This window comes from Macrotis lagotis, chromosome 3 (assembly GCF_037893015.1).
Source record: "Macrotis lagotis isolate mMagLag1 chromosome 3, bilby.v1.9.chrom.fasta, whole genome shotgun sequence".
In the NCBI taxonomy this organism is placed as follows: domain Eukaryota; kingdom Metazoa; phylum Chordata; class Mammalia; order Peramelemorphia; family Peramelidae; genus Macrotis; species Macrotis lagotis.
In genome coordinates this window covers 300289052-300303563 of record NC_133660.1, presented here as the reverse complement: position 1 = coordinate 300303563, position 14512 = coordinate 300289052, and the positions used below count along the sequence as shown (strand labels likewise).

Below are 14512 nucleotides of genomic sequence, written 5' to 3'. Positions count from 1 at the left end.
TAGATGCAGCATCTCTTCTAAACTTATCCAAGCCATACTTGAATAAGAGCCCCTTCAAAAACAGATACTGGATAAAACAATCCAGTGTTCATTTGAAAACTTGTTACAAGGGAGAATATAATGTACCTAGGCACCCAGTTTCATTTTTGGACAGTTATAATTTTTGGAAAAAATAATTCATTTCAATGAGTTTAACCTCTTTCTCTCTTTCAGTATACATGTGTATTATTCTTAGATCTGCACACATGTCTTCATATATATGAATATATGTGTGTACATGAATTTATATATTATTTATATGTATAAGCCATTTTAATGCAAATTCTCTCTCAAATGATAACCTTTCAAATATTTGAATACAGTTCTCATAATATGCCTAAGCTCCCTTCTCTATGATTAGCATCCAGTATAAAGTTTACTTGATACTTCTTGTATGATCTTGTATTATCTGCCAAGTTCCACAACTCTGGACATTAATGATATGTTACTTTAATAAAAATAATCATAACTGTAACAAATGAAAAATATTTGCATGACTATACCTGCACTAAAATAATATGTCTTCTAATTCCAGATATAGAATTTAATCTTAAATATAAAGGATTAAAAGCATAATGGGACCTAAGAGCAATGTAACAGAATTCATTCTCTTTGGACTTTCCTATGACAAAAATATACAGATATTTTGCTTTATCTTCTTCTTATCCTGTTATATTAGTCTCCTCATAGGAAATCTGATAATCCTCATCTCTATCCATTGTAGCCACCTTTTCCACCAACCAATGTATTACTTCCTCAGTCACTTGTCTTCTATGGACATCTACTATACTTCCAGTGTTATACCAAAACTAATCGGGGATCTTTTAACTGAGAGAAAAACCATTTCCTATGATTATTGTATGCTCCAAGTCTTCACTATGCACTTCTTTGGCATTATTGAGGTATTTATCCTGTCGGCAATGGCCTTTGATCGCTATGTTGCTATCTGTAAACCTCTCCACTACATGACCATCATGAGCAGGAAGAACTGCAACCTTCTTGTGCTAGCTGCTTGGGTTGGGGGGGCTGCTCACTCCTTTCCTCAGTTATCCATGACTCTCAACTTACCCTTCTGTGGTCCCAATGAGATTGATCACTATTTCTGTGACATCTTCCCCTTACTAAAAATTGCCTGCACCGACACTTACATCACTGGTGTCCTTGTTATCATCAATTCAGGGATAGTTGCCATGTTAATCTTTGTGATCTTATTTGTTTCTTATACCGTCATATTATGGAGTCTACGGAAACATTCAGCTAAAGGGCGGCGGAAAGCTCTCTCCACCTGTGGGTCTCATTTCACAGTTGTTGTCTTATTTTTTGTACCTGCATTTTTTTCCTATATTAGACCTCCCACCACCTATCCAGAGGATAAAGTATTTGCTTTATTTTATACCATCATTGCTCCAATGTTCAATCCCTTAATCTATACTCTGAGAAATACTGAGATGAAAAATGCCATGAAAAAGGTGTGGTGTCAAAAGATTTTGGGTAAAGGAAATCTAAAATAAATGAATTAATTTGTCTCTTGGGATATGCCATGGTGGGGGGGAAAGGGATTGGTTTTTCAAACACAATTTTAGAATCAAAGGCTTTGTGAAAGGTCTTGCTTGGGCAAATATCAATATTTGAGTGCAGACAAGATACTGGGTATGAGTGTGATAATGAAAAAAAGCATAATGCATTATCTAATGAAGGAAGTTAATTGTGAAGTTCATGTTTGTCTGTTGTCCATATTTTTTCCTCTCCAAAAGCATAACTTTAAAATGATTATTACATCTCAATTTTCTTGTTAATAACATAAGGCTTAGTATTTCACCTATCAGATAAATGATTTTTCTTCCACTAAAAATAATCATGAAATTAAGAATACATAAATATATGACATTTATGCAAATTAACTATATATTTTATGAACATATATCATGCATATGTGTATATGTGTTATCTCATGAAACAATCTTTAAATCTCTTTCAATTGACCTTCAGTCAGTATTTGACATACCCAGAGACTCAAACCAACTAAAGGTTAATTTTCTCAATTTTTCTAGGTAGGACTTTGAGGCTTAATAGATTCAAAAATGTACCATGAACTCTTCACTCCCATTTTCTTTTTTAATGGAAAAAACTGATGGCATCTTTCCTTGTGACTTTTTTGCTTCCCCTGAGGGTACCAAAATTTCTGGGCTGAATCTGTCACTTGATTTTCAAATAGTTGACATCCAGAAATTCATTGAGTTTTTCAGGAGATTAATGGGAAAATTTTTCAGTGAGTAGAAAGAAAGACAGAGAAAGGAAATATGAGTGTATTTGTTTATGTGTGTGTGTGTGTGTGTGTGTGTGTGTCTGTGTGTGTGTGTGTGTGAGAGAGAGAGAGAGAGAGAGAGAGAGAGAGAGAGAGAGAGAGAGAGAGGGATTTCCCCCTAGGAACACCATAATTCCCTGAAACATTTGAAATTTAATTCCAATTTTAATGTGGTTTCCATTTGCTTATTTTGGCTCAAAGAACAATGATTTTTTTTTTAATTCAGAAGAGTTTATGGCAAAAAAATAGTTGCAAATATATAAAGCCATTGTCTAAGGCCTGAGTTTTATAGCAAAATTGATTGGGAATCAATCTGAAAATATAGTGGCATCAAAAATAATGTAATTTACAAGAAATCTGAAGTTTCTTCTCATTCAAAGAATTTCATTTTAAAGAAATTTGCAAAGGGTTCTCTATTTCTCCTCCAATTTGGTAGAAAATGTATTTCAGAATGTGAAATTTCTAATTATATTTGAAATATTTTTGCATATAAGAAGTTTATCAAAATTGAATATTTTAATTAGCTTTCTTAAAGTTAAATTCTGGAATTTGTCTTTAAAGATTTATATATTTCATGTAGTTAAAATATATATCAGGTTAATCAAATAGTAGATGAATACAAATAGTTTTTTTTCCAGAAAATTCTCCCCCTATTTGCACCAACTTTAAGTTGAAAGTCATATTGAAGTTTACTTAAATTACCAGAAAGGATTATGATCATTGTTGGAAGGGTTGTGGGAAATCTGGAGGACTATTACATTGTTGGTGGAGATGTGAACTCATCCAACCTTTCTGGAGAGAAATTTGGAACTACATCCAAAGGGCAACAAAAATGTGCATCCTCTTTGATCCAGCAATAACACTATTGTGTCTATACCTTGAAGAGATGATGAAAAAAGGTACAAACCTCACTGATACAAAAATATTCATAGCAGCCCTGTTTGTAGTTGCAAAGAATTGGAAATCAAGTAAATGTTCTTCTATTGAGGAATGGCTTAGCAAACTGTGGTATGTATGTCATGGAACATTATTGTTCTATTAGAAACAAGGAGGGATGAGGATTCAGGGAGGGATTTGCATGAACTGATGCTGAGTGAGATGAACAGAACCATAAAATCACTGTATTCCCTAGCAGCAACATAGGAGCGATGATCAACCTTGATGGACTCGCTCATTTCATCAGTGCGACAATCAGGGACAATTTGGGGCTCTCTGCAATGGAGAATACCATCTGTATCCAGACAAAAAACTGTGGAGTTTGAACAAAGACCAAGGACTATTACCTTAATTTTTGGGAAAACAAACACTGACATCTTATTGTCTGACCTTGCTATCTCTTATACTTTATGTCCCTTAAGGATATGATTTCTCTCTCATCACATTCAATTTTGATCAATATATATATATACACACACCATGGAAACATTGTAAAGACTGGCAAATTGCCTTCTGTGGGGGGTGGAAGGAGGGAAGTAAGATTAGGGGGGAAATTGTAAAACTCAAAATAAATAAAATCTTTAATTTTAAAAAAAGAAAGTTAATTAAATTGTAAAGATATGCATGTATACATATGTATATATACATATATATATTTATACATTTTCCCTTTTTTACAAAATCTATTAAAATTCAATGGTCTAGACACCAATTGTAATATCAGGAGGTTTTTGTGAGAATAAAAGTTATTAATCAGAAATTTATAATGACAAATAAAACTAGCCATGTTGTAAAATTTCTCCAAAGTATTAATGACTTAAATGACTTCTTTGAAGCCCATAGAATCAGATGACCTGTCTCAAATTAGACTATGGTAGTTTTTAATTATCGAGTAATACAACTTTCTGTGCCTTCCTGGATATATCCTCATTTTTGATATTGTTTACAACTTTAACATAATTATTTTTAAATGTATGTTATTTTTACATAATAATAACTAATGCAAATATGTATATATATATATACATGTATATTTCATTAGTTTGCAAGCTCATAGAGAATCTAGACTGTGTTTTATCTCTTTTGCTATTCCCAGACTTTAGTACATGCCAGAACAAAGAGAATTCTTAATTAAATTTTATTGGCTGATTGATAATGATATAGTACTTTATTCATGAATGTTTTGCTTTGTAATAATATGCAAAAAATGAAATCTAAAGTAAAAAAAAGTAAACAAATCACAAAACCAAATAAACAAATCAACAAATAAACAAAAAAAGGACAGACATATATACCTCTATACTCAAAGAATTTCCAGAACTTGTGTCATCAATTTCATTGGATTACCTGTTAACATGAATTTAAATTTTTAAATAAAGTTTTATTATGAAACCCTTTTCATTTTTGATGCTTATAATTTATAATACTTTTTGTTTGTTTTTTAAAAATAAAATTATTCATGAATTAGTTTGTTTTCACAAAATTATTTACAACCTTTATTTTTTATAACATGTTGATGAGATTACTGTAAACTGAAGAGTTAAACATAAGTTTCTTTATTACAATAAATTATACTTAACAAATTAGGTTGGTAATTAGAAGTTAATTGAATCACCAACGAGAGAGATATTGATAACTTAGTACCTAATAATGAAATGCCAAAATATACTTAATGTGCAAAAAAATTCCCTTAAACATTTAATGAAAATTAATGTGATAAATTATTCAATAGCAGGTGGAATCCACACATGTGAGTCATTTTCTCATAAACCCTGTTATATCTATAAAATAAAATAGTATATAATTCCATAGAATGAAAAAATATTTAAAGGGTCTATTTATTAACCAAAATAATAATTAACTGGCATACCAAGATTGAATTATTTTTACCTGGAATCATTTTAATTTGGGAAACTATCATGGAGATCACTTCTTTGGAATCCTATTGAATCCACAATTTATATTCATTTCTGAATTTTCTTAATGTGTATTGGTTCTTTTCCTTTATTGCTGATTTTCATTTCCTTGTTTGACATATCTGCTCACTTCTTTACTACTTAAATCTTTATGGTTCACTCTTCCCAATTTTTTCTTTCCATATCCACACCCATATAGGAATCATTCTATCTCAACATTTGCACTAAGTCTCTAATGATGGCACATAAATCTATATCATTGTTCCTAATGTCTCATCTCAGTTTCATCCTTATGTTTCTGTGATTGGTTCACTAAGTTTACTTTATTAAAAAGAGTGACCCCAAACTTTTTCATCATATTAATTATTTTTCTTGTTAACAATATAAAATTTATTAACCTACTGTATTGAAACATTGACAAGCATTCTTGGATTTTCCTGGTATGTGTGTATGCGTGAATGTATCTATATGTACATGTATAAAATTTGTGGTGTGTCTTTGCTCTCACATTTGTGTTTTGCTGGATTTTCTAACTGTTTTTTAGGTTTAACCTTTTTTTTCTCTCCAACCCTTACATTTATACATGAGTCAAGGAACTTATCACTTCATTTATGAATTCTTCTGAAGGATGTCTACATTATATTCTTTATTCTAAGCATTACCTAATGTTAATTAATTCAACTTTGATGTGAACTTTTTTCTAAAATATTGTTGTAACATATCATTGAGCAAAAAAAGTCTTCTCTCATTTCCTAATAAATTATATATATATATATATATATATATATATATATATATATATATATACATAGACTAAATTTCATGGGTTTATGATCATATTTTAGCTTATTGTCCCTCTATGAACTTCTGCTACTGTTCTTTGTCAGTCACTATTATGATATATTTATTAATTTCTTTACCTATCTATTGTTTGTTTGTCCTTTATTTTCATAGCTTTGTGTTGAATTGCAGTTTACTTGGATTTAAATGAAACAGAGCTGAACAAAATTATGGCTAACTCTCTTCCAGAGTCATTAAATTCCAGTTTTGAGACAAAAATCAGAACAACTGGTGATGACTTGGGTTGCAGTGGATGACTTTGACATCTTTGATATTTGATCAGACACTCCACACAGTCTGATTCAATCATCTTCATAGGCCATTGGAACAAATTGTTCTCATCCATGTATCCTCCTGAGGAAGAAAAGGAAACAAGCCAACAGCAATAACAACAAATGAGGATCAGAACTAATTCAGCCAGTTAAGCTTAGGGTTATTCCTAAGTTATTTACATTCATGTTCTTTGTAAAATGATGTTTTTGGTCTAAGTCATCAGAATAGCTTTTCTTGCTTTAAGGAGAAAAAGAAAAGTTAATAATCATAAATAAGTTTCCCTAAACATCCTCAAAGACATTAAGTAATATAAGTGTGTGTGAACAAAATATTGATCTTCCAGGCAAGAAGTCCTTATTTCAAATATGGTCTCACTCAACTTCTGTTTCTTCACCTATAAAATGGGGATAATAGTAGCACCTATCTCCCAGGATTTTTGTTTAGGATCAAGTGTTATAATATTGAAAGATACTTTCACAGTGCCTGACAAATAATAATCACTGAATAAATCTTTGTCTCTTCCCACATTTCATGTAGTGAATACCTAGTACAGACAGATGAGCACGAATCCTTTCACAAAAAGAAAATGGAGGACTCGGAGTTTGATGAACTTGCTCTAAATACATTACACACAAATACAGACTAATATATATATATATATATATATATATATATATATATATATATATATATATATATATATATATCAACAATGATGTGTGTGCATATTTTAACACTTTTGTCAAATCATTTCTATTGTCTGTCAAAATTTTCTCATTCTGTAAAAAGATGGTGATGAGGAGAAGAGGGAGGGGGAAGAAGACAATGATGATTGAATCTATGATTTTATTGACAACGAAAATTCTTAGGTGAGGAAAGTCCCTATGGAAATTCAGTTTGGCACCTCTATTGTAAAACATAATCTTAGAGAATTCTTAAAACCCTTATGACATGAATGACTTATGAAATGACTCGTTCAGGGTCATCCATTTTTGGAATATGAACCCTGCTCTTACTGCATTCATGGTCATCCATTCTGACAATCATTATATAATGATAGCTTACATTTATATAATGAATTAAAATCCATTAAATACTTACTTTATATTCCTTCCTGTGATCCTTATAACAACCTTATTGAATAATTCCCAATATTCCATTTAATTTTGTATTTTCTTTTATATATAAATGCTAAATCAAAATTGAAATAGGCAATAAGGGGCAGTTAGGTAGTGCAGTGGATACAGCACTGACCCTGGAGTCAAGAAGATGTAATTTCAAATCTGGTCTCAGACACTTAATAATTATCTAGTTGTATGACCTTGGTCAAGTCACTTAACCCCATTGCACTGTAAAAACAAAAAAGTGAAATTTTCCCCCATAACAAACATTGAAATTTATGTATTACTTCAAAGTTTGCAAAGTTCCTTTCATACTCCTATTTGAGTATTAATAACACTATGAGTTAGATCTTCCAAATACTAGTATCTATATTTTACAGTATGGAAATTGAGTCTTCAAGGGCAAATTGAGCCTCAGAGGGGTAAAATGATTTGACAATGATCCAACAACTCAAGATGTTCAGAAATAATTGAAGCCACCTCTTCCCAACTCCGCTTCTTATTGCATTCTGTTTCTAATAAACTTAACAAAATCTAATAGAATAGCTTTTATTTTCACCCTGTTTCTATATACAAGGATTTTATCACTCAAGAGAAAATAACGAAAAATATGGCATTAAGAGAAGTGAAATAAAGTTTCAATGAAAATAATACATTCATTCAGGTTGGTATTATATTTTAACATATTAAAATTATGTTCATTTTGCTTGAAATTGTATTTTCTATGCTCTAAGTTCATTGCTTATGAAAGACAAGAAGTTTCCAGGATGGCACATCCCTACTTTTTCAATCATAAGTTTATAGACTTCAATATACCTTCACATAAATAACTTTGATGATCAAGTGTCTATGGATTAAAACATTGCTGGCTAAAGATTCCACAATTAAAATATTTTTCTATGGTCAAATAATGGTTTGGCTATTATGGTTTGAAAACTATTAAATTTCCAACAAAAGAAACTTCGTTTTATTATTTATTTCCTCATTCATGGGACCTAAAGATCTGAACCTTATAGCATCCAAATTCTGATAAGATATTCAACATCTCCATCTTGCAAAGAATTACGAAATAAATAGAAGTTACTGGTAATACTCACAGTTTGCTGTCTTTGATAACTGATGCAAATCCTACCCTCAAGGAGTGATATAAAATAGGAAACCCATAATGGGAGGAATGTAAAATATATTGCCAAATAATCTGAGAGTAAACTACTTATTTTTTAATTAAAATAAAGACTCGAACTTGTGGTCATCCTTGAGAGACCTGCATATTTAACCAAGAATGATAATGTAACTGTTGTTAATGTTCATTTCTGCTCTCACCCCTTTAAATTTGTCAGTGTAAAATAAACAGATTTTACATGGTTAAAAAGAGGAATGATTATGTGGCTTTGTGACTCAGAAGCAATGTGGGTAAAGTTTTCTGGATGATTACAGATATTTTATTCACTCTATGAGTCCTTTTTCTTCATTCTCATGTTACAAATCTTCATCAGGAAATAAAATCAGAAATTGTGCTAATAAATCTTAAATAGTATTCACTATACTATATTGGTTTCCCAATGGGAAACCATTGGGGAGTGGAACAAGTATCAGTCATTTATTAGATTTAAGGCCACCCTAACCATGAACCATAATCAAATAAACTCTGCCTATATTTCTGAATAAAGATTGACACTTTTATCCTCTATGACCTCATTCATTATCCAAAACTTTTATACCAAAATATCCTTCCTTGACCATCAGTCCCCATTGTCCTTATCACCAATATTAATATGTAAACTTCTTGAAGAAAGGGGCAAATTGGAGTTTTCATTTACAATCCCATCACTGATCACAGTGCTTGACTTATAGTAATAAATAAATATTTTCTCACCAGTAATCAATGAATTGCTTCATTTATTATCTATTTGAAATGTTAGATGTTTAGAGAAAACATTTAATCATCACTGTTTGAAGATAAGTGTTCAACTCTTCAACAGGATCTAAAATGTGTGTAGGAAGGGGTAGATAAATTGAAATTTATATGTTTAAATTGAATAATAATGATATTTTTTGGACCACACATTCTGCATATCATTTTTCATCTATCCATTTTTTAGTATATAAATGAGAGGATTCAACAAAACTCTAATTACAATATAAAACACAGGAAAGATCCTGTTATTATTATTACCAACTTTAGTGGGAAGAACAAAAGTGGAGATGTGGGGCAAAAGGAAAATTACCGCAGTCGTGATATGAGCACACAAGTAGAGGGAACATTTTTCCTACCCTCTAATGAGCATGTTTTAAGGTTATATAATATGACAGTATAAAAAGAAAAAGACCAAAATGGTAAACAAGGCCATCATCCCATTATTTTCAATGACTAAGCTATTAATGATATATAAGTCCATGTAACCTAATTTCAGGAAGGGTTACACATCACATTTCTAGTGATCAAGCTGGTTAGAACCACAGAAAAATAAACTAATTATCATGAATAGTTGGACAATGAAAACCGAAAAGCCACAATCCATACAAGCAGAATGAATAACTAATGTTTTTTCTGTGTCACATTTATCAGGTAATATAATGTTTTGCTGATGGCTATGTAGAAATCAAAGGCAATAGACACCAGGATGAACAACTCAACAGCATCCAGTAAAGGAGTACTGACAAACTGAGTCACAGAGCTACTGTTGAAGATAGTTTTACTTTTGGCAGCTAAGTCCCTGATTAGCCTAGATACAATGGTAAATATATAACCCAAAAGCATAAAAGACAAATGACAGATAAAATGGTACATGGATTGTTGAATGAGATAATTATAGGAAAGAAGAGGACAAAGTTTCCCAAGAGAACTATTAAATAGCATATCAAGAAAACTATAACACTTAAAACACTTATTTCCTTCAAAAACATCTGTAAGAAAACAAATTTAATGACAATTTTCTATGTTTTCATGCATTTGGAATGGTGGCAAGTCTCTAAGGGAAAGAAAAGCATTTAATCTGAAATCATACAAAGTAATAAGATTACGATATATTACATAAGAAGTATATAACCCAGCAACTAGGTGGCACAGTGGATGGGTGGCTAGGTGGCCCAGTGGATAGAGAGCTGGCCATGGAGTCAGGAGTACCTGAGTTCAAATCCGGCCTCAGAAACTTAATAATTACCTAGCTGTGTGGCCTTGGACAAGCCACTTAACCCCATTTGCCTTGCAAAAACCTAAAAAGAAGTATATATAACCATCTATCTCTAGGATATTATAGGAACATAAAATACTAGTCATGCTATTTTCATGTCAAGATGTGAAGTTATTTTAAATTTTTCCATCAAAAGAATGTTTTCTACAATTAAATGTTTGTTCCATTATGTCTTTGATGATTTAACTCTACTTTTTTATTCCTTTAAAATGTCAAGATAGTTTTCAATGGCACGGCTACTTTAAAAGTCTGCAAAATATGGTAACAATATAACAGAAGTAATACTTTGACACAGTGTGCAAAGTAGATGCAAATATAATGAAATTTAATGTAGCTAGTGGGTAAGGACTTTATATTATAGGTATTCTATCTTACAAAGTACAACAGAATCAAATACAGTCATTAGTTAAGGAAAATGTAGATTAAAAATAATAATAATTGTAAAAAATGACATTTCTAAAAGAAATTTCACAAACAACCAACTAACAGAGTTAAATCATTCAGGAAAGTCTTTAGAAATTGGGGTGAAAATTCCCAAATAAGGAGAGAAAGAATGGTCACAAAGCATTGCAAGGAAAGAGAAGACTAGAAATTAAACTGACCAAACAAAATATTCTGAAACACTACAAAAGCATCTTTAAGACCTTTTTATATAAAATATTATCATTTCCTAAAAGGAACTCATAGACCAAGGAATCAATGGAATCATTTGTTGATTAAAGTGACATTGGACACCACTGTGAAAGAGAATAATCTACTTCATTAAAACAAATACTGAATTTATCTTGAGAAATAGAGGGTCAGGATGTAACTTTGGTAAGTTTCTGGGTGACTGGTGTTGAGCAGATGTGTGATCAAACTGGAATTTTAAGGAAGAAAGGACAAATGAGAATGTCCTCCCTTTTCCCTTCTTCAGGTTTGGCTTTTTATCCTTTTCACCTTGTATCCTGAGGATTTTTTCTCAGATGATCTCCAGATGATTCTCTCTCTCTCTCTCTCTCTCTCTCTCTCTCTCTCTCTCTCTCTCTCTCTCTCTCTCTCTCTCTCCTTATCTTCTTTTTCCCTCTTATAACTTTCTTTTCTTCTCATTACAGCACAGTCTGTTTCAGTTTTTTCTTTTATCTAGTGGTTTTAATGACTTTATTGGCCATTTCACCTTTTCTTTGAGGGTCAGATGAAGTAGTATAAGAGAAAGGACTTTAGTATATATAATTAACTACTGAATGTTTATTACACTTCAAAAACAATAGAAATTTAGTACCCAATCATCCCCAAATTATGTAGAAAAAATAACCTTGCACATAAAAGGAATAGAAGTAAGTCACATTTCCTTAATATTTCTAGGTTTAAAAAATACCATTCTCCTAACTTCCTGATGAGGTAATCAGTGTAACCCTATTCAATCATGAACTAAAGACCTTTATTGTCTCACTTAGGAATGAAATTTGTTTAGTTTCTGGATAAAAGTAGTACAAAAGCAAAGACAAATTGATTTTAAGAGGATAATAATAGTAATAAGGATAAAAATTGAGCCAAGTTTGTAGATTTGCCAATTACCAAGTGGTGAGTGTGTGTGTGTGTGTGTGTGTCCTTAGTCTATTTAGCTCCTCACCATGTAAGGAATGAAAATAAATGTCAAAAAGTGGGAATCAAGGTTCTGTATTGGTTGTTTAACACATACCCATAAAGCATTAAGGAGTAAGATAAATATGGAGATACTGTATTTGCATTAGTGTTGGAAGGATATTAAATTCATTCCATTTCAAAGTCTTATACCTGGCTGATATTTTCTCATAAAAACCTAACTTGGTGCCCATAAGCATAACTTGTTGCTAGAGCAAACAATATTGATAAATAGGGATTAATGGAGTTTCTCAATAGTATGCTACATGAATATTTCATACCAAAATTCTTTCTTAAACTAGAAAGAGGTGAAGTTCAACATTTTGAGTCTAATTCTGTACCCATTCTTTTTATCTCTGGCATAGAATCCAAAGAACAAGCAATCAGATCATCAAAACTATCTCTCTGCCTACATATACATTAAGCATTTCGACTAAATTATCTTTCAGGAAAACCTTACTGAACACTTTCTCAATTTAATGATGTGTGAACCAGGGGATGAACTCCCAGAAACTTTTCAAAGCTTCAAAGAAGAATTGACATCTTAAGGTCAATGTGAATCCATGCTCTCATCTTTGTTTCACCTTACTCTGTGCTTTCTTATTTGTAATATCATCTTCTTCATTGGATAAATGTCATTTCTTTGCAGTGACCTCTACCCCCTCTCCTGAACATGAAGAAATCTGACTAGATCTGCATCTCCTAAATGATGAAAAAGTAAAAGGACATATATGTACAAAGATCATTGTGGCAACACTTTTCTTGTTGCAAGGAATTGTAAAATAAGGGGAAGCCCATCAGCTGGGAAATGACTGAAGAAATTGTGCTATGTGGTTATGATGTAATGCAATTCTGTCTAGGAAAACCTTGAGTAATTGACAAGAATATTTCAATTCCTCAAGGAACATGCTCTTCAGTCTGGGGCAGAATCTCACTGAAGTAGGAGACTTAACTTCCCCTTAGAGTATAACAAAATTCAGACTGATTTAATCCTTATCCTGGATAAAGGAGCCCCAGTGCTTGTTCACCTTCATTAAAGAATAGGTTGCTTCAGTTTAGGAAGGAGAAAACGAACAAAGAAGTCTCAAGGGGGATAGACTGAACTGTTCAGAATACTGAAGGCCAATTCATCTTACGATCAAGTCATGATCTTAGCAGGAGGTACTGAAGTCTTCCAGCCAGACTCCTTATTAAATTTTCACCAATAACAGATAATTTTCACTTATTAAAGTTCCCTGTGACAAAGTTCTTTAAGACTGAGCATGTTGGGGGTAGCTAGGTGGCACAGTGGATAAAGCACCCGCCCTGGAGTCAGGAGTACCTGGGTTCAAATACGGTCTCAGAAACTTAATAATTACCTAGCTGTGTGGTCTTGAGCAAGCCACTTAACCCCATTGCCTAGCAAAAAAAAAAAACTAAAAGAAAAAAGACTGAGCATGTCCATGGTAGTAGTGGTGGTGGAGAGGGGTTCTTTTCTTATTAGCCACCAATTTCTTAATTATTGGTAATCATAATTATTAAATTGATTATTATTTAGTCATAAATTCTGTCTCAATTTTATTTATTCATCTTTTTGACAAAAACTTGCTAAATATTTTATAAATATTATTTAATTGATAATTATAATATCCCCAATGAAGTAGAAGTTATTATTATCACCTCTTAACCAATGAGGAAAATGAGGCAAACTCCTTCTGAGTTGCCCAGAGTTAAATATCTGGGTGTTTTTGTGTGTATGTATGTAAATATGTGTATGAAAGTATATTTTGTATATATTCACATGCTATCTCCTCATAATATGTGAATCATATGCATGCAGATATACATGTCTGAGTGTGTGCATATAACATAAATACATAAAAATAGATGTGTGCATGTATGTGTGGAAACATATTGTTAAATCAAAAAATAAGTAAATATGCTGAGTAAGGAAGCTAATGCCCTTAAAAACAATGAAAAGATTAAGAGATTGTGACTATTTAAAGTAAATGAAGAGTCATTAAAGATATTTAGATAATTTTTGAGAAAATTACTTATGAAATAATCTACTGCAGTTCTATATAACTACTCATGAACCAAACTTCAACATGTATGCTTGTGGAAAAGACATATTTTGGAGTATGATCAATGTACTATTGCTTTGTTTTGCTTTACATAATTATAAAAGGGCTTTTCCCTTCCTTCCTTCCTTCCTTCCTTCCTTCTTTCCTTCCTTCCTTATTTCCTTCCTTCCTTTCTTCCTTTCTTCCTTCCTACCTTCCTTTC

At 31.7% G+C, this 14512-nt stretch overlaps 1 protein-coding gene across 1 annotated transcript; it reads left to right on the top strand.

Moving 5' to 3' along the window:
* Nucleotides 1-614: 614 nt before the first annotated feature.
* LOC141516962 (olfactory receptor 4P4-like) lies at nucleotides 615-1550 on the top strand. The gene has a single exon (XM_074227911.1). The coding sequence runs from the start codon at nucleotides 615-617 to the stop codon at nucleotides 1548-1550; it is 936 nt and encodes a 311-aa protein (XP_074084012.1).
* The last annotated feature ends 12962 nt before the right edge of the window (nucleotides 1551-14512 follow it).

Excerpts from the sequence above, each read along its gene's own strand:
- LOC141516962 (XM_074227911.1), top strand. The coding sequence starts at position 615 with ATGGGACCTAAGAGCAATGTAACAGAATTCATTCTCTTTGGACTTTCC.